The 20,745-nt window shown below is 54.4% G+C and overlaps 1 protein-coding gene across 2 annotated transcripts; it reads left to right on the top strand.

The window, feature by feature from the left end:
* The first annotated feature begins 132 nt into the window (after window positions 1-132).
* On the top strand, window positions 133-20,583 carry GLRX (glutaredoxin). Of its 2 annotated transcripts, none has more exons than XM_089313048.1 (3): window positions 133-420; window positions 4,866-4,985; window positions 20,226-20,583. In XM_089313048.1, the coding sequence occupies exons 1-2, from the start codon at window positions 214-216 to the stop codon at window positions 4,980-4,982; spliced, it is 324 nt and encodes a 107-aa protein (XP_089169174.1). In that variant the 5' UTR covers window positions 133-213; the 3' UTR covers window positions 4,983-4,985; window positions 20,226-20,583. The 2 variants fall into 2 exon arrangements, with proteins under 2 accessions (XP_089169174.1, XP_002713972.1); XM_002713926.6 differs by lacking the exon at window positions 20,226-20,583 and adding an exon at window positions 5,682-6,459.
* The last annotated feature ends 162 nt before the right edge of the window (window positions 20,584-20,745 follow it).

Here is a 20,745-nt window from a genome sequence, read left to right as displayed (position 1 = left end):
CAAGTATGCATTCACGGTGACTCAGGCCAGACCGCAGTGACTTGGGGGCGGTCCCTTTAAAACTCGGCGAGCTACCAGGCCAGCTCCTCCTCCAGGGAGGTTCCTTATTAACTGGGAGCAGCTGGCTGGGCCGAGGCTTAAGCCGGAGCCCGGGAGGCAAGCGGTACCTGCAGTGGCGCGTTCCTTCTCCCCGGGGAAACTGCAGCCCTCGGCATGGCTCAGGAGTTCGTGAACAGCAAAATCCAGCCTGGGAAGGTGGTGGTCTTCATCAAGCCCACCTGCCCCTACTGCCGGAAGACCCAGGAGATCCTCAGCGAATTACCCTTCAAGCAAGGGCTCCTGGAATTCGTCGATATCACGGCCACCAGCGACATGAGCGAGATCCAAGATTACTTGCAGCAGCTCACGGGGGCCAGGACGGTGAGTGGGGCTGCGCTGTCCAAGGCTTTTTCTTCCCGCGGCTTTCGCAGGTCGCAGCCGGGGCTCTCTTTCAAGGGGCCCAGAGGGCTTTGCGGGGATGGGGGGAGGGAGGCTGGGGGAAGGTGCCGCCCGCCCGGTCCTTGAATGGGAGGCTGGGCTGCACCAGCGTGGGGCTCAGCTTTGTCTTCAGCGCTGTGGGGGCCCTGACAGCTTTCAGGGGGGCTGGCAGGTGGCTGGGGGGTGCTGGGGCGACCCGTGCCTTTCTGTCCACCTACACGGGCGTCACGTGTGCTGTCTTCCACGGCCCCGTAGCCCAGTGGCATTTGCCCTTCTGCCTTGGCTTCCTTTAATCATCGCCTGGTTTGCTCACCCGGCCTTATCTGACTCCTCCCTCCCTCATCTCAAGCCCCATTACTAGAGTCTTGAGTTAATCTCAGGGCGTTTCTAGGCCAGTTGGCAAGGGGAGGTCAGAGGCTGTCCTGGCTGTCCCAAAGCCTTGCTGTGTGGTCCTAGGCGGAATCTTCAAGAAGCTCAGCTGCAAAACAGCTGGGAGGAGGTGGCCTCCAAGTCCCCTTTGCTGCAAATGGACCCGGACCCCTAAGAACCATTGTCTTCTATCTGCAAAGCATGCCGTTCCTCCCACAGGGGGCTGCTCCGGGGAGGGCCCAGCCAGCCAGATCCCCTGCCTGTATGCCTGGGCAGGGTGGGGGGCAGAGGGCAGGTGCCAGGTGCCCACGAGCTCACCTGGGTTCCCTTTCCGGCAGAACATTCTAGAACACCGTGTTGGCAGAAGCACATACCCTGTCTCAGTGTGAAGTAAACTCGCGGGGTTTTCTGTGGGTTCTAGGCACATGCCTTTGGAGGGCTTTGCCCCCTTTCTCTCCACGCAGAAGGAAGCCAACTGCAGTTACCCCATTGCTATGAGCCCGGGTCCTGGGCAAGAGGCAGCTGGGGCTTGGGTGCATGTAACACTGCAGTGGGGTCCCCTCTCCCCAACTCTGCCACCTGTTGGACTCCCCTGGGCAGCTCTTTACAAACACCCTCTGCCACCTCCTCAGCAGACAGAGGTGGGGGCCAGCACTGGTGGGGGCCAGCACCGGTGATCAGAAAGACCCCCAGGTGGTTCCAATTTGCAAACAGCTCAGCCAGGCAGCACCTGCCCTGCAGGCGGGGAAAAGCAAATCTCTCTGTGCAGCCATCGAAGGAGTTTCCTTCCGTTTCTTTGCAGAATGGTGCTAGTCGTGGTCTTCAGGTTTAAGTTTCTTTGAGTCTTGAGTCAGTGTAGCGCGTTCCTGTGTTACAGGACCCTGTGCCTCAGAGTCCCCTACCCAAAGGGACTGGAAGCCCGAGAGCAGCCGCAGGTGGCTCACGTAGGCTGGAGTGAGGGTGGTGCTGGGCAGGACTTGGCTGCCTCTGGTCAGGCCCAGCCCAGGAGGCCTGTTTGCTAGATCCGTGCCTCACCTCTTCCTCTTTGAGGCTTTGCTTTTCCTTGTGCAGATCCAAGTTTCTGAGCTGCATCAACTCCCTTCTCCCCGAAGACCCTCTCTGAACGCTTTCTGCAAGGCAGGGAGGTCAGCTGGCTGCAAACTCCCTCGGCTTCCGTTTCTCACTCCTTAGTGAGGGATGACTTTGGACACAACAGTTACCTTTTAGTACCTACGATATTCCAGATGCTTTTCAGGGCCCTGGGAACACAGCCATGAAAGAGTCCAGGCTCCTGCCTTTTTCTAACCTAAATTGTAAAGAGGGAGACAGATATTAAATGGAAAAAATAAAACAGGTCTCTGGGAGATGATCCGAAGGAAAATTAAGGGAGAGGAAGAAGTAGGGTACAGCTGTCAGCGGAGAGCCAGCAGGGCCTCCCTGGGAAGGGAGCATGTGAGAGGATTTCTACAAAGGCAGGCAGAGATCTGGGGGTGGTGGCTTCTGGGCAGTGGGAACAGCATGTGCAAAGGTCCTGTGGTGGAAGCGTACCTGGCAGGTTTGTGGAACAGCGAGGCGGCCAGGGTGGCTGCAACATTGTGAGTTAGTAGGAGGGGAAGAGGACAGAGTGCCAAGATAAGATGGGAGATGGGTTACGAAGGCCTTGCAACCTTCGGGTATAAGGGCCATTGGCTTATGCCTGAAGAGAAATGAGAGGCCCCTGGTGGGTCTGAGCACGGGTGACTCGGCCTGTTTTGAATCTTTGGGGAAGAGGCTGGAGGCGGGCCAGAGCTATGGTAAAGCTGGGAGACACTTGCAGGCTGTCACAGTGGCTCAGGCAGGAAGTGACGTAGCCTGTGCCCGCGGACCCAGGAAGTGGGGGAGAGCTTGGCAATTGCACCAGCTGAGGAACCTCAGCGCAGGAGATGTGGCCTGGCGGCAGCAGGAAACCACTTCCCAGAGCGCCAGGGCCTGTGTTGCCAGACTCGGTCCGCGGTAACTGGCTCGCGAGGCCCTCCAAGCAGGGGGGGCCTGGTGGAGGACAGGCAGCCCGAGGGGGCTTCCCCCTCTGCCCTCAGCTGAAACTACCACTCCTGGCGGCTTCCTGTTTCATTAATTCCTGTGCAGCCTGCACTTCAGCTCCGTTGGGGGGCGCTCTGCGCTGGTGTCATTTTGCTGGTGTCCAGGCTTGGGGGTGGGGGGTAGAGGGGCCTCCCAACTCTCGGGCAGGCCAGCACCTTTGCCAAGTGCTGTGTGCGACACTACCCTGGGGACAGCCCTTGAGCACGTGTCCTGGCCTGTCTCAGGTGCTGGGGGTTTCCCAAGCCTCAGATCCCCCGGGGGAATAGAGAGATGCTCAGTGCAGACAGATGGGTTGCAGATAAAAATCCCCAGATCTGGTAGAAATGTGAATGCTGGGGCCCCAATGCACTAGAGGAAGGGGAGGTTAGTGGCCGACCCGGATGGCGATGCTAGGTCCAGTTGGAGAATTTCTGTCCAACGAGGGGACTCCTGGCTCCTCAGGGCCTCTTGGTCAACCTGGGTCACTCAGACCCCGCTGGTACCCTGGCCAGAGGCAGCCTTGGGGGTCACTTGTGGGAGTGGTAACTTTGTGGAAACAAGGAAGTCAAGGGGCGACAGAAAGCACAAGCCCTGGAAGCTGGGGTGGGGAGACCTTCTTCCTAAAACAGTGAATGGCCCGGGTGCAGGGGACCTCGGCTCTCTGCAGTTCTTCTTCCTCCCATGGCTAAAAGCAGTGTTGCCTGCACGGCTGGGGCCTCCATGGGCAAAGCTGCTGGCACCGTGGCCACAGGTGGTGACTTATGTGACCCGCCCGTTACCAGCCATCGTCCCCTCTGTACAGACAGACTGGACCCCAGGGTTCTTCCTCACTCTCAGGACACAGGAAGTGGCCGTGGTCATGTGGGGGCGGGACCCACCTTGCCTGGGAAACCCACTAAACCTGGAACCCCGCTTCACAGATGTCTCCCTGCAAAGCCAGCCCCTCTTCTGCATTCTCTGTCTCCAGCCATTTGCCTGTTCCCTGGGTCACCCCTAAGGCACTTGCTTCCTCGCTGCCAGGCGGCCCTCAGGTGACACAGGTGTTGGAAATTGCCTGGGCTGCCGTGGAGGGACTGCCACCTCCCTTGGGATTCCCAAGCCCTCTGGGTGCGAGTGGGATTGCAGTGGGCCCAGCCAGCAGGTGCAATGACTTCGTCACGCTGCCCGACTTGGCTGACCTGAAGCATATACTCAGATCCATATACATTGTGTTTTTTAAAAAGATTTTTATTTATTTGAAAGAGTGACAGAGTGAAGAAGAGAGAGAGAGAGGTCTTCCATCCACTGGTTCACTCCCTAGGTGGCCACAATGGCAGGGCTGGGGTTGGGCCAGGCAAAAACAAGGAGCCAGGATCCCCATCTGGGTCTACTGTGTGAGTGGCAGGGGCCCAAGCACTTGGGCCATCTTCCGCTGCTTTCCCAGGCACATGAGAAGGAAGCTGGATTGGAAGTAGAGCAGCCGGGACTCGAACCAGTGTTCATATGGGGATGCCAGCATCGCAGGCGGTGGCCCAAACTGCTGCACCAACCCCAGCACTGAGCTACAGCATTGAAATATCTTAGGATGGCCAGGGATTAAGTGGAGGCAGCCAGGACCTACTGATCTCTCTGTACTTAGGGACAGAGCCCACCATGTTTCAACAGCACAGAACAACGGCTGCATTTAATAAACCACAAACCTAGAAGTCAGACAACCTAATGCAAACAGCTATGCTAAGAAGCCGGCTTCCTCCCGATGTCTGTGGCCCTGCTGGAGAAACCAGGACTTGAACAGGTGGCCGGGCTGCAGCCAACCCGGCTTCTCTCTCTGAAGCAAGTGTCTGTAAAGTGACACGTTCAACCCCTTTCACAACTTGGGCAGCCTCAAGCTGAAAAACTGTTCTGGATTGAACGCATCCTGTGTTGAGGGGTTTTTCTGTAGCGCGTGGGTGCCTGCAGTGGCTTGTTGTTGGCTGTTCCAGGTGCCCCGGGTCTTCCTCGGGAAAGACTGCATCGGCGGCTGCAGCGATCTGATAGCTATGCAGGAGAAGGGGGAGCTGCTGGCACGGCTGAAAGAGATGGGCGCCCTGCGGCAGTGACAGGTGAGTGGCACGGAGCACCGGGCCGGGGCCCTGGGAAGCCGTCCATTTCCACCAGCGCGCTTTGTAGCGAAGGGTAGCACCCTGGCCAGGGGAAAGGATTTGCACTGATTGGAGGAACTGTGACCGCAAATATTTATGAATTGCACATTTCACGAAGGGATGGCTTGGGTCAGGCCAAAACTGGGAGCTTCATCTGGGTTTCCCATGTGGGGCAGGGGTCCAAGCCGTTGGGCCATCCTCTGCTACTTTTCCCAGGCCAGTAGCAGGGAGCTGGATTGAAAGCAGAACAGCCGGGACTCGAACTGGCGTCCATATGGGATGCTGGAGTGTCAGACAGCAGCTTTATCCGCAGTGCCACAGCACCAGAACATCATCCCATGTCTGAGTTAGCTTTCTGGCCTCATGCCAGATCCTAAGGAACTCAGAACTCAACATGGGTACCACATGCTTCTGGTTCTGGAAACTTCTGGGCTCAGCATCAAAGAAGGGACAAAGCATGTCACCGGCTGCCCCTGTGCTGGTGCAGCCGTCAGGGTTCTCACATTCAAAAAATCCCTGTGTTGGCCTCGGCCTTCTCCATCAGCACTCTGGCCAGTCCGTGGCAAAGCCACCTGTCCCACAGTGTGTCTCCACGGTATGAGGACATGAGGAAGCCACCTCCCAAGAAGACCCAATCCTTTGTTTCTTTCCTGACAGAGCCATCCCCACCCTGACGTGCCTCCCTGGGAGCCGGACGGCTTTGCAAATGTTGGCAGCACTTCCTGGTGGACAGAATTTGGGGCAGAAATTCTTGGGGTTCCATAATGCAAAGCGGACCGACTTGCCCCTGAGCTCCGGGCCCAGAGGGTTGAAGGGCTGTGCTGCTTTTCTTCATGGGTTCTTATGGCACCAGAAGACCGGTACACGTCCTGGCCAAGGCTGCACTCACGGACTTGGAAGCTGTCCCTCTCTCCACATGAGTTTCCTGTCCTTCTCTGTGTCCTGCGCGGCCCCGATCACAATCAGCCTTTGTCACCCATGTTTATCCAGCGCCACCCCTCCGCACACCCATAAAACTAACTCTACCTGCTGTTCTGCTGCTTCCTCAAGCAGAAGTTCTTTTGCTGGGCTGGAGTTTGTCTTAGGAACTCGCTGGATATTCAGAATGTGTTTTGTCAAACTGCATCCAAGCCTCCCCTCCGCCCCCACCCCCCACCCAGAGTCAGGGCTCGGAGCCGTGCTGTGGGCGTGGGGCTGTGCTGCCTCGCGGATGGCAGGAGCAGGCGTGAGCACCCGCTTTGAGGAACCACCTGCTCAGCCTCCACTTGTGGCCCCAAGAGGCGGAGACGCACGCGCAGACGCGGCAGTCCCGGGGCAGCTAAGTGGGATAAGGTGGGCACCCAGGTCATCCCAAACGCTTGGGCAGGAACTCGATGTGGCTTCCCCTTCCCCAGGAGTGTCCGGAAGGAGCCAAATAAAACGCTCTCCTAAATGATTCTTTTTTTGTTGTTGTTTTGTTTTGTTTTTCTTTGGTTCTCCATTCTACACTTAAGAATCCTTCACGGGATACTTGCGCGTTCTGGATTGCAAGATTAAGTTCATTTCTACCTGTATTCGTTTCTTTTCTAATAAAGTAGCCAAAGTGACTCGGAGGGTCTTGGGTAGTTCTCTTCCATGTTCTCAAGATCGTATTGAAGTGCAATGCAGCACCTGTTTATTTATTTGACAGGCAGAGTTACAGTGAGAGAGAGAGAGAGAGAGAGAGAGAGAGAGAGAGAGAGAGAGGTCTTCCTTCCATTGGTTTACCCCCGAAATGGCCACTACTGCCAGAGCTACGCCAATCTGAAGCCAGGAGCCAGGTGCTTCTTCTTGTTCTCCCATGTGGGTGCAGGAGCCCAAGGACTTGGGCCATCTTCTACTGCTTTTGCAGGCCACAGCAGAGAGCTGGATGGGAAGAGGAGCAGCCTGGACTAGAACCAGCGCCCATATGGGATGCTGGTGCTTCAGGCCAGGGCGTTAACCCGCTGCGCCACAGTGCCGGCCCCCATAGCTCTTTGCTTTTAAAACCTATTTATTTTCATTTTATTTGAAAGAGAGGGGGAGAGAACTCTTCCATCCACTGGTTCCTCCATAAATGTCTGCTACAGCCAGGGCTGGGCCAAGCCCTACAGCAAGAACTTAAGCTGGGTGGCAGAGACCCACCCACTTGGCCCGTTGCCTGCTGCCTCCTAGGACGTATGTTTGCAGGAAGCTGGAACCAGCGCCTGTTCTCAAACCCAGGCACTGTGATTTGGGATGCAGGCCTCCCAAGCAGCGTCTTAACCACTCCCATCAGGCTGTATGGTAGTTCATCATCTGGACTGGTCTCTCACCAGATCCAGGAGAGGACCGTGGCTTAGCCTCTCTGTAACCCCATTTTCTAGATTATAGCAAAGTAAACACATGCACATGGTTTGCAATGGCAAACAGAGCTGCAAACCTCTCCTGCTTCACTCCTCCCAGACCCTGGTCCTGGACCACACGTGGATCAGCTTGATAGAGATTCACACCTATTACCAAATGCTGCGAAATATGGCGGACACACAGAACAGCACCTAGGACGTGTGGGTCTACCTAACACCTAGGCACCTGCCCCCTGGGTTAGGAAGGAAAGCCCCTCTCCAGACACTAATAAGGCCCTGCTCCCCCCACCCCCACCCCGTGCCAGCGTCTCCCAGGCAACCCTGGTTCATTTTGGCTGTGATGGTTTCTCTGTATGGTTTCGTTCCCCGTAACCTCCCTCGGTGATACGTTTTCATCTTGAAAAGCGAGGCAAGCACAACCTGGCCCTGTGAGGAGGCGGCAATGTCATCAGTGGATGGACGGATGGACGACTCCTGGAGAAGAGAAGCTGAAGACAGCCCGGGACACAGACTGGCTTCTCCTGGGAGCTCATCAGGGTGCTTCCGGGGCAGCCAGTGCAGGAGTCTCTTGATACACAGTGCCCCACGGTCTTTCTGGGAGGCTGTTGTGTGAGCTGAGTACATGGGGGCCGACAGGAGGGCCTGCTGCGTAATTTTTAAAGAAGGTGTATTTGAAAGGCAGCATGACAATGGGAGAGACAGGGAGCGAGATCTTCCATTCACCAGTTCACTCTCCAGATGCCGGCAACAGCTGGGGCTGGGTCAGTTCAAGGCCGGGAGCCTGGATCTCCATCTGGGTCTCTCACAAGGGTAGCAGGGGCCCAAGCACTCGGGACATCATTGGATGCTTTTCTGGGCACATTAGCAGGGAGCAGGACCAGAAGTGGAGCAGCTGGGTCTGGAACCAGCAAACCGGCACTCAAGTGGGATGCTTGCCTTGCACACGGGCTGTAGTTTAGCGTGCTGCACACGAAGCTGGCTCCCGTATTGGTTTCTAGGCTCAGAAGGGTCCACTTCTCGCTTGGAGGAAGACGGGGCACACCATTCCTGTCGGAGTGTGGTGCACCTGCTGCCCCTCACCTGGCCAGGCGTGGAGGGTAGAAAAGCCATCAGCACGAGGCCAGGTGAGGATCGGTGTGTCCAGTTAAAAAGCAGCAGCAGAGCCCTTGTTATGGAGCCGCACTGCTCCGTGGCCCTGTGCCTGGGCAGAGCCCTGTGCTTGGGCGCCGTCTCCTTCCCTCACCACACTGGGATTCCCCTGGCCTCTCTGGGACCTTCCCAGGGACCACAGGTGTCAGGATGCAGGAGAAGCTGCTATGATAAAAACAGAAAACATGACAGAGCATCTTTTTTTCTTTTCTTAGTGGTCCAGAGGCAGGCAGGTGGCGTTTGCTCCATGAGGTTTCAATAGACCCGGCAACGTGTACTCGCATCCCATTGGGCAGCACTTGGTCTCACAGCGCCCCCTGGCTGCAGGGAGGCCAGGCAGAGGGGGCCCTGGCTGGGCAACCTCCTGTGGCCCAACTAAAACTCACAGGGAAAGAGAGATGTGGGGTGGGTGATTGACCTAGCGGTCAAGATGCCAGTTAAGACTCCTGCGTCTGCTTTAGAGTTCCTTAGTGTGCTCCTCAGCTCTGCCCCCGACTCCAGCTTCCGTCAGCGCAACCCGAGAGGCGGCACTGCTGGCTCTGGGCTGCTGTCGCCCATCGTCCGAGACCCAGAGGGAGCGCCTGGCGCAGCTCCAGCTATTGAGGACATTGGGGGAATGAACCAGTAGGTGGAAGCACTTTCATGGTCTCTCGTGTGCTTTTTCTCTCTCCCTCTCTTTCTCTCTTCAAGAGAATGGATTTGGAAAGAGTATTTTCATATTTTATGTCTTTGCTTTTTAATCTTCTTCTGAGATCCTACTTTTTCTGTTTTAAAATCTCTAAGAATCTGGAAATCTGTTGACAGATAATTAAGAATAAGGCACCTGCCTGTTATGAAGCCTACATCCAATAACAGGTGCAGTAAGGTGCCTGGGAAGCAGTAGTGATGTCTCAAATGGCTGGCTCCCTGCTACCCACACGGGAGACATCAAGTTCTTAGGCCAGTGGCTTCGGCTCCTGCCAGAAGCTGTTGTAGACATTCGGGGAGTGAACCAGCCAGATAAGAGTGTGCTCTCTCTCTGTGCCTGTCTTTGTCTCTCTGCCTGTCATCAACAGGAAGACTGCCTGGTAGTTACTGGACATTGTATAAATACCTGTTGAGGGAATGAATGAATGAAAGAAGGAATTGATCAAGTGTGGATCTGGTCATTTAGTTGGGAGATTGCCAACTGTTAGCCTCTGGGTGTCTTTTCTTTTGGGGTTGGGTTTCTCCAGTGTCACAGCTGGGGTTTGGGCCAAGCAGGAGAAAGGGACTTGGTGACCTCCTGGCCAGAGTGCAGACTCTCACGTCATCTCCTGTTTCCTGCTGCCTACTGAGTAATCCTGGATGGAGTGCAAGGGCAGAAAGGGCCATGTTCCAAAGGGCCTCGAGAGCCTGGTACAAGGGACGGGCAAAGGAAAGCAAGAATGAACAGGTGAGAAATCTATACCTTGCAGCAGGTGTGTAGCCTTCTGGTCAGCACCCTGCAGGTTCCTGCGTCAGCATGTGGGGCTTGATTCCCGCCTCCCGCTTCCGACTCCAGCTTCCCACTAACACAGACCCTGGGAGGCAGCAGGGCTGGGTCAAGTACAAGGGTTCCAGCCACCCACATGGGGCACCTGGATTGCATTCCTGGCTCCTGGCTTCCACTCAGCCCAGCCTTGGTTATTGCAGGCATTTGGGGAGTGAATCAGTGAGAGGAACCTTCTGTCTGTCTCTCTCTTCTCTTCGTCTCTCAAAAAAAAAAAAAAAAAAAAAATCTAGCCAAAGCTCTGTCTGCTTATTTCAGGAAACAAAAGATTTGATCTCCTGTGAATGTCTGATCAATGTCTGATCTCAGTAGTTGCCTTGTCCTGCTGCTTCCAGCCCTCCCAACTTCTCACACTCTGGAGAGTTGGGGGGTGATAACCCATCGTCTTCAAATCTCATTGTAAAAACCAAGCCAGGTTCCCTGATTTCCCACTCCCTAATAATTGGTCATCAGTCCTCAGGAATATTTTAAAGCCCTGGGCTGCTGGGATTTTTGACTTAAAATTCCTGTCTCATATGAATAGCAGTCTCTCCTTGTTAACTACAGTGAACCTTCGAAGGGGCAGGATTTCATGTTGCTGTAATGTAGAAGAGAATTCTGGCCTGGTCCCTTTAAGCACTGGCCCTAGTTAAATGTGGGTCTATATTTATGCATGGGCTTATGTTTCCTGTCCCCAGGCGACTTTGCAGGGAGCTGGGCAGAGCTGACAGAGAGAAGGGGAACAGGAAGACCTATGGGTGAGGAGCCTGGTGCAGGGCACAGCACTGGGGCTTTGGCCCTGGTGCCCCTTCCTGCCTACCTGACTCCCTCCCAGTCAGCTGGGCTGTGACTCCCAGGAAAGAGAGGCACAGCTGCCTTCTTGCTGTCCTCTGTGTGCCTTACAGAGCACACATAGGTGAGGATTTTGCCTCTTGTGAACTGGACCCGGCCGATCTTTAACACAGTTTGCTCTGGGCTCTCACCAAACATGTCAAATGGGGACCCAAGGAGGCATCCTGAGACTTGGGGGCCAGCACCTCCTGGGCAGGTAGAATTAAAGAACTCTGCTGGAGCCCATGGCCACAGGGCTGTCCCCCACCCCCACATTCAGAATGAAACCCTCATGAGTGAGTGTGGGGGCCTGCGAGGTACAAAGGACTAAGCCGCCTTCTGCAACCCTGGCTTCCCATAGTGGAGCACCTGTTCAAGTCCCAGCTGCTCCATCTTTGACCCAGCTTCCTGCTGATGTGCCTGGGAAAACAGCGGAAATTGGCCCTGCCACTCACATGGGAGACGTGGCTAGGGTTCCTGGCTTCTGGCGTGGCCCTGACCCAGACCTTGCTGTTGCAGCCATTTGGGAAATAAACCAGGGAATGAGATCCCTTTGTCTCCATCTCTCTCTCTCTCTCTCTCTCTCTCTCTCTCTCTCTTCTCTCAAATAATAAAAAGTGGGTGTATGAAGCTAACTGTGGGAGCCCTGCCCTACCCTGAATAGGATGGTCCCCATTCGCTGCCTTTTTTTTTTTTTTTAAGATTTTATTGGCTGGTGCCGCGGCTCGATAGGCTAATCCTCTGCCTGCAGCACCGGCACATCAGGTTCTAGTCCCGGTCAGGGCACCGGATTCTGTCCCGGTTGCCCCTCTTCCAGGCCAGCTCTCTGCTGTGGCCCAGGAGTGCAGTGGAGGATGGCCCAAGTGCTTGGGTCCTGCACCCCATGGGAGACCAGGAGAAGCACCTGGCTCCTGGCTTTGGATCAGCGCAGTGCGCTGGCCACAGTGCGCTGGCTGCGGCGGTCATTGGAGGGTTAACCAATGGCAAAGGAAGACCTTTCTCTCTCTCTCTCTCTCTCTCTCTCTCTTTCTCTCTCTCTTACACTGTTCACTCTGCCTGTCCGAAAAAAAAAAAAGATTTTATTTATTTATTTGGCAGGTGGAGTTACAGACAGTGAGAGATAGAGAGAAAAGGCTTCCTTCCATTGGTTCACTCCCCAAGTGGTCGCAGTGGCCAGAACTGCAGCAATCCAAAGCCAGGAGCCAGGTGCTTCTCTTGGTCTCCCACACGGGTGCAGGGGCCCAAGCACTTGGGCCATCCTCCACTGCCCTCCCAGGCCATAGCAGAGAGCTGGATCGGAAGTGGAGAAACCGGGACTAGAACTGGTGCCCATATGTGATGCCGGCACTGCAGGCATAAGATTAACTTAGTGCACCACAGCGCCAGCCCCACACTTTTTTTGTTTTTATTTTTTAAAGATTTATTTGAAAGGTACAGTCACAGGGAGAGAGAGAAATCTTCCATCTGCTGGTTTACTCCCTAAATGGCTACAATGGCCAGGTCTAAGTTGGACAGAAACTAGGAAGCAGGAGCTTCTTCCAGGTCTCCCACATGGGTGCAGGGGCCCAAACACTTGGGCCATCAACTACTGTTTACCCAGGCCATAGCAGAGAGCTGGATCAGAAGTGGAGTAGCCAGGGCTCGAACCGGTGCCCATATGGGATCCAGTGCTTCAGTCCTGGGCACTAACCTGCTGCGCCACAGCGCCGACCCATTGTCCTGGATGTTAACACCAGAACAGTGGCAGCAGCCCCAGGTAGACCATGAATTTTCAAATCAGGAGAACCCCCCACACCCCACCTTCCAGCCAATGTTCCTGGGCTGACAGATTTCACTTGGGGCTTTCCACAGCCTTCGATTCGCTGCTGCACATCGTGACTTTCTGAAGTAGTGATAAAGTTTTAACATAACACTCCTCTCCAAGAAGCAGGTCCTGGACTTTAAGACTCCCAACCTTGGAGCTGGCATTGTGGCATAGCAGGTTGGGCGGCTGTTTGCCCATATCAGAGTGCCGATTCAACTCCTGGCTACTCTGCTTCCAATCCAGCTTCCTGGTCGTGCACTTGAAACCCAGTGAAAGATGGCCCAAGGACTTGGGCCCCTGCCACCCATGTGGGAGATCCGGATGGAGGGCCGGGTTCCAGGCATCCGCCGGGCCCAGCCAGCCCTGTCTGTTGCCATTTGGGGAGTAAATCAGTGAATGGAAGATCTCTCTCTTGCTCACTCTCTCCCCTTCTCCTCGTGTGTGTCTGTCTCTGCACTATGTCTCTGCCTTTCAGATGATAGATCGATAGATCAATCTTAAAATAAAAAAAAGTCACAAGCTTTGGAAATGGAGAATTGCTGCTCTTTCCTTTCTCCTAACTCCTAACTGCAGGGTAGAGGATATGTCTTCCAGCTGCTACTTTACTCCCCAAATGTCTGCACCAGCCAGGGCTGGGACAGGGTGAAGCTGGTAGCCAGGAGCTCCATCCTGGCCTCCCACGTGGGTGCAGGAGCCCAAGCATCCGGGGCATCTCATGCTGCTTCCCCAGGTGCATTAGCAGGGAGCTGGATTGGAAGTGGAGCAGACAAGATTCGAACAGACACCTATACAGGATACCAGCATCATAGTTAACGACCTAACCTACCGCACCACAGTGCCAGCCTGAAGACATACACTTCTGTTGTTCACCACAGTCTGTGGTGTTTCATTATAGCAGCCCCGACAGACCACACCAGCCGCTCCGCAGGGGCATCACAATGGTGTCTGGGATTTCTTCCATGCTGGCCGCCTCTGTCTGTCTCTATAATGGCACAGCTTCCATCAAAGCCTTCATCTGCTGGTTCAATTCAAGCGTCATGATGGCCACAGTCTGTGCCAAGAGTTGTTGCAGTAGATTTATCAACACAGGACCAAGCATCAGCAACTGTGAAATAGCACCCTTAAGACTGAGCTGTTACAAAGCCATGGGTCCCAGGCCTCTAACTGCCACAGGGCTGCCAGTACCAAAGCCAGACACATAAAGGTCTTTCTACCCACTCGTCGTGGGAGGCAGGCTCCCTTGGGCACAAGGATGCATTGTGGGGTGTCCCATGGCGGATGGGGGGAGGGCGAAGCTGTTGCCCAGAAACAAAATGTTGATTTGCATGCAGCTCTACTGGACTGAACTCAACTCACTGGAGTCCGCAGTGGCTATTGAACCAGCTACCCATGATCCTCTTCCTCCTTCCTGTCCTGCTTGTCTGTCTGTCTGTCTCTCAAAAACTGAGACCTCAGGGGTCAGCGCCGTGGCTCACTTGGTTAATCCTCCACCTGCGGTGCCGGCATCCCATGTGAGCACCGGGTTCTAGTCCCGGTTGCTCCTCTTCTAGTCCAGCTCTCTGCTGTGGCCCGGGAGTGCAGTGGAGGATGGCCCAAGTGCTTGGGCCCTGCACCTGCATAGGAGACCAGGAGGAAACACCTGGCTCCTGGCTTCAGATCGGCATAGCTCTGGCAGTAGCGGCCATTTGAGGGGGTGAACCAATGGAAAGAAGACCTTTGTCTCTGTCTCTCTCTAACTCTACCTGTCAAATAAATAAATAAATAAATAAGACCTCAAATATTAATGCAAGGCCTGTGTGTGAGCCAGTCCTAACACTGAAGAATCACCATGAGATTAGACCTTGGAATAGTTTCCTGGTGGGGGGCTGGTGGGCGGCGGGACAGCCTTGATGTTTCCTTGACTTTGAAGTCAGCCTTGGCTAATGCCCTGCATGTGTCTGTCTCCCAGTGACACTACCAGAGATGGCAGCACACAGGATAGCCATAGCCTGGATTTCAGCGTGAGCCGCGGTCCTGCGCATTTTTCTAGGAATGTTTGGCGGGGGTTGGGGGTGGGGGTGGGAGGCTGCTTGCTGCTTAGTAGAGCCTGCGGGCTTTGGAGTCACGGCTGAGTTCTTCCCAGCTGTGCTGCTTGCCATGCTCATTCCGGAAGGGAGACACCCCCCGCTCCTGGCTGCAAGGGTTGGGGCTACTGTGGTGATGATGATGCTGATTGCAGCCATCTGTGCAGTGAGCCACACTCACAGAAATGATAAAGTCGCCCTCCCCGAGAGCCACCTGTGCAGGGCACGGCTTCAGCACTTTCTGTGAATGGCCTCATTGGTCTCTCCCAACGATGCTTTAAGTTGGTGTGTCCCTGGGGCCCATTCTGCAAACTAGCAAAGTCCAGAGACAGGACGTGGTGGAGCCAGGATGTGAATCAGCCGTCTGTCTGGCGTCATGGCCTTGCACTCCACCACCCCAGGGAGTGCCATTCCTGTTCTACGCGTCCCCTTCTAAAGGAAGTAACGGATGCAAGCGTCCAGCTTGCGTAGTAAGAACACCATACATGACGATGCTGGATAACAGAGACAGACACCTGCTTGCTCAGACCTCGCCAGTCCGTGACAGCCACACAGACGCCTCTGCCTGCAGAACACACACCCCGAGGTCTCCCCAGGTTATTCCTGGGGTGTCCTGCGTGGCCCTCCTGACTTCCACACTTGCCCCACCCTGATGGGATCTTACCCTGCATGATGTTGGTGTCCCCTGCTCAAGTTCCCTGAGCCCTAGGACCGGCACTGTGGCATAGCGGGTAAAGCCACTGCCTGCAGCACAAGCATCCCATATGGGCACCGGTTTGAGTCCCGGCTGCTCCACTCCCTATCCAGCTCTCTGCTAATGGCCTGGGAAAGCAGCAGAAGATGACCCAAGTGCTTGGGCTCCTGCACCCATGTGGGAGACCTGGCTGAAGCTCCTGGCTCCTGGTTCGGACTGGTCCAGCTCCTGGCATTGTGACCATCTGGGGAATGAACCAGCAGGTGTAAGACACCTCTCTCTCTCTCTCTGCCTCATAAATAAATAAATAAATCTATAAAAAAAAGTTTAGGAAATAACTGATAGCACCTATAGACACATTTGAACATTGGCCTTTATATTTGAAATTTTTTAAAAAAAGATTTATTTATTTATTTGAAGGGCAGAGCAACATCTGCTGGTTCAGTCCCCAAATGGCCGCAATGGCCACATCTGGGGCCAGGACAAAGCCAGGAGCCAGGACCTCCATCCAGGTCTCCCATATGGACGGCAGGGCCCAAGCACTTGGGCCATCCTCTGCTGCCTTCCCAGGGTATTCACTAGCAGGAAGCTGGATCAGAAGTAGAGCAGCCAGGCCTGGAACCAGTGCTGTGATGTGGGATACTGGCATCGCAAGCAGCAGCTTTACCCACCATGCCACGATGCCGGCCTCTACATTTGAATTCTCACCCAGGAAACCATCTTAGCTTTTGCCACCATCCGACTTATCAGGGAAAGCATTGTTCCTGCCCTCGCCACCCATCACCTGGGGCTCTAGCAGTGGCCACTCTGGGTCCCAGCAGGCAGTCACTCTGTGGCACTGCCTCCCTCGGAGGAAGCCGATGCTGTCGCTCCCCCTCTTCGTGGAGGAACGACACAGGACCCTGCGCTGTTCTTTTGTCTGCTCGGCCCTCCCTGGGTTTGCTGCTGGTTCTTCCCGGGTTGGCTACTGTCCCTTCCACCTCCGTGGAAGGGCGGTTTCCCCTGGCCACTTTCCCCACTTCCGCGGGGGAGCGGCACACCGCCGGCCGGCTCTCTCGGGGGCTGCACAGGTGTTCCTCAGGTGGATGTTCCCCTTAGATGTTTCTGGTGCATGTTGTCTCTCTCCTCCTTTATAGTCCTCCTCCGCCAATCCCAACTCTACTACCCACACGCCGAGCACGCTGCTCTCCTCCAATCAGGAGCAGGTCCTGCAGCTTGTCAAGTTGGTGAGAGGCAGCTGGGTAGAAGCTGTTGCCTCCTCTCCCAGCGCCATATTGTGGGAGAGCAGATGCATAGAATAAGTCTTAATTCCAGTAACTCAGTCCAGTCCGGGTTGCTCCCCACAGATGCAAACCGAGAAAGCCGACCCTGCTCGTCTTCCACCCCACGGGACCCCGGAGAACAACGGTTGGGTCAGGGACCAGGCCACAGTGGGGAGAGATTTCCAGGATCCTCACGGTTGCCCACACAAGCTTTAATTTTACAAAAACTGAACCTGAGGACATTGCATTTTTTTTTACACCCTTTAATTTGCTAAAAGTTAAGGCACAAGCCAGGTACTTCCAGCAGGAAGGAAGAAGGGAAAAGCCAGCCCGTGGGGGGCTGGTGCTGAGTAGCTGTCTCACCTGCGGTAGAAAACTGGCTCATCAAGGTAGGTCTCCAGCCTTCGGCTTAGGTTGCTCATTTATTCACACTCGCGTGCCAACGTTTCTTTCTATTCTTGCAAAGCAAGAGTATTTTTTATTTCATTAAATTTTTTTTTTCAATTTTCATTTTATTGAGACAGAGAGAGCTTCCACCTGCTGGTTCACTCCTCAAGTGCCCACAACAGCCAGGGCTGGGCCAGGCAGAAGCTGGGAACTGGGAACTCAGTCCACTGGACCCCCCGCCCCCGACCTGTTGTTCCCAGGGTGAGCCCCAGCAGGAAGACGGAAAAGCAGCCAGGACTCGCACCAGGGACTCCGATAAGCACCAAATGCCTATCCTGACAGAGTTTTTTAAAATCAGAAAAATGCACAATTTAGGAGGAAAAAAAAGTATATTTGGAAATAGCAGCAAATTCTATCAGTGAAACAAAATATGGAGGAATTCAAATTTCCTGTTCAAACTCCTTTAAAAGTGCATTTAAACTGTTTCTAAGTCCTTTCAGAACTAAAGTCTACATTAATTCCCAGGGAATTCACACCTTGTGCCATCAACTGGTCAAAGAGCCAAAGACCAAGCATTGCATGTAAGCCCTAAATACCCTGCACCTGCGAGGAGACAGGAACGCCACCAAGAGTGTGAAGGGCAGACTGCTGGGGTGGGGGGCAGGAGGACGTCTGAGCACAGCCCCCACCTCCTAGCAAGAGAACTTATCTCAGGGGCTTTTGGTGGCTTCACCACCCAGGCCCAGGGAAGAACCTCATCTTTTATTCCAATGCTGCTATCGCCCAATTAGAAAAACAGGTAGAGGGGCCAGCTTATGGCGTAGCGGGTAAAGCCACCGCCTGCAGTGCTGGCATCCCATATAAGTGCCAGTTCTAGTCCCGGCTTCTCCACTTCTGATCCCACTCTCTGCTATGACCTAGGAAAGCAGTTGAAGATGGCCCAAGCCCTTGGGCCCCTGCACCCTTGTGGGAGACCTGGAAGAAGCTCCTGGCTCCTGGTTTAGGATTGGTGCAGCTCTAGCCATGGCAGCCAATTGGAGAGTGAACCAGCAGATGGAAGACCTCTCTCTCTCTCTTTTTCCACCTCTCCTTCTCCCTAACTCTTTCAAATAAATAAAATCTTAAAAAATAAAAAAGAAGAAAGAAAAACAGGTAGTATGAGGAGCTAAAAGAACTCCCAAGGAGATAGGAGAGAGGTTTGAGTCTAGAGGTCAAAGGTTGAACAGATGGGGAGGGGGAGGGGGAGGGGCTGCGCCCAGGAGGAGCCAGGTGGAGCGGAACTTCTCCCTCACCTCCTGCTCGTTATGAAGGCAAGGCCCAGACCCCAGCCCAGGGCTAATGCAGACTCGGGACAAGCACCTCTCTCACTCGCGGCTGCTTTTCCTTTTTATTCGCAAGTCTGCAGTGGCTGTTCAAGCTGTGGGGATCTGGCCTGTGCAGGGCATGCGGGAATGCGCACAGCACAGCACACAGGCACTGGCCATGCAGCCCCAGCCAGAGCAAGAGTCCAAGGTGCATGGAGTGGACACAGGTCACACACATGGGCAGTCCAGGGTATCAGGAGTGGCTGGGGAAGCGGACACAGCTGGCTTAGGAGGCGCCCTGCTGGCAGTGAGCATGGTGGAGGCCCGGCCAGGAAGGCTGTGTGCCCAGGTCATCTTTGGGTCAGTGGCGGTGGACAGTGGTGCTTGCTGTCCGGTGCCCAGGTTCTGGACTGCACCTTGAGACACAGTTCAGGGGCCAGTGGGAGGGCGGCGGACAGTAAACAGCAAATGTTAATGATCAAGAAAGCAGAGGAACATACTCCACACTCAGCGGGCCGGGTCACCCAGAGTGTTCTAACAAGGGAGGGAGAGTCGGGGCTTTCCCGGGCAGTAGACCCCTGGAATCTAGCTGCAGTCCCCTTTTACTCCCTGTGTGGCCCGCTGTTTGCTGGTGTGTGAGCTGGTGGGCATGTCACTGAGCATTCCCTTGTGTTACGAGTGTATTAGGAGCTGTGGCCCCCTTACTAGGGAGAGTCTGGTCCAGGCAGTGGTCTGCTTATGTCCAGAGCAAGAGGAACCAAACCCATATCCCGTCGGTCTTGAGATAAAAGGGACTATCCCCAGCTGGCTCAACCCCTCCCTCCACTTTCCTGTCTCATTGGGAGCATATTCCCAGAGGAACTGTGCAGTCCCTGATGCATTAGCAGACCTTATTGACAATTCATGAGCCAGACAGTTCGTGGAAGGTGGAATTAAACGATGTTTATCTGGTGCAGAGAAATTTTGAAAGCCGCGCCTTGTTTGTTTGTAATCCACACCGCTGACGGACTCTGCGGGGACCCCTCGCATGGGGGATAACCCATCTCGCTATGTTGGCCTCGGGCTCCTCAGCCCTGCAATGTTCCAGACAGCGGCTTCTCCCTTCTCACCCTCCGGTCCAACCAACGCTCCAGCGGCAGTGGCCTCACGTCTCTATGAAATGATCAGCAGAGTGGGGTGGGATATTTGGTCCATGGGTTAAGACACTGGGAGAGATGCCCACATCCCCTTGTCAGGGTGCCTGGGTGAAGTCCTGGCTCTGCTCCCAGGGTCAGCCTGACTCAAGTCACTGGGTTCCTGCGACCCATGTGGAGACCTGGATTGAGTTCCTAGCACCCAGCTTTGGCCTGGTCTGATCCCAGGTTTCTTGGGCAGATGGCAGCTCTGTGTCACTTTGCCTCTCAAATAAATTAATATGAAAACTTTTTTTTTTCCTAGGTGCTGCTCCTCCGCACGCGGAGGAGCCGCACCGGACCGGGCGCTTGTTGTTCCCTTTTTTTACAAGTCCTTTCTATAGTAAAGTAAGAATAAGTAAACAGCAAACTCCCAAAGCAAGAATGAGTAGAGAGAAATGAGAAAGAACGAAGTAACGAACTTCCCCGCGAACTCTCCAACGCACTCTCCAACCAACCCACACCACCATGCCGTCTCTCTCCTCCTATATAGTCCTCTCCACCAATCCCAACTCGGCTGCCCACACGCCGAGCACGCCGCTCTCCTCCAATCAGGAGCAGCTCCTGCAGCTTGTCAAGTTGGTGAGAGGCAGCTGGGTAGAAGCTGTTTACTTCTCTCCCAGCGCCATATTGTGGGAGAGCAGATGCATAGAATAAATCTTAATTCCAGTAACAGTATAGTCCGAATTGCTCCCCACACCTAGGGGCTGGCATTGTGGCACAGTGGATAAAGCTACCACCTGTGACACCAGCATTCCATATGGGTGTTGATTGGCGTCCCGGCTGCTCCTCTTGTGATCCAGCTCCCTGCTAATGGGCCGGGAAAAACAGTGGAAGATGACCCAAGTGCTGGGACCACTGTACCCATGTGGGAGACCCAGATGAAGCTCCTGGCTCCTGGCATCAACCTGGCCCAGACCCAGCTGTTGCAGCCATTTGGGGAGCAAACCAACAGATGGAAGACCTCTCTCTGTCTTTCCTTTTCTGTCACTTGTCTTAAATAAATAAAAACCTAAAAAAAATTTTTTTTTCTAAATAAAGGCAGTGATTTTGCTATGAGGACTCCTGGTACAGACTATTAAGGGTAACATAATTTAACTCATCTTATGAGCCATCTCCAATGTCAGAGCATTCCAAATATTTTACACATAATGGAAATTATCTGTGAAATATAATGACTGAGAATGCAAGCCAATATTCCCCAAATCATTTCAGGATTTCCAC

Source organism: Oryctolagus cuniculus, chromosome 14 (genome assembly GCF_051225735.1).
Source record: "Oryctolagus cuniculus isolate XC-2025 breed Fujian yellow rabbit chromosome 14, ASM5122573v1, whole genome shotgun sequence".
NCBI classification, from domain to species: Eukaryota; Metazoa; Chordata; class Mammalia; order Lagomorpha; family Leporidae; genus Oryctolagus; species Oryctolagus cuniculus.
The sequence above is the reverse complement of the archived record's forward strand: the minus strand, read 5'-3'. Positions and strand labels throughout refer to the sequence as shown.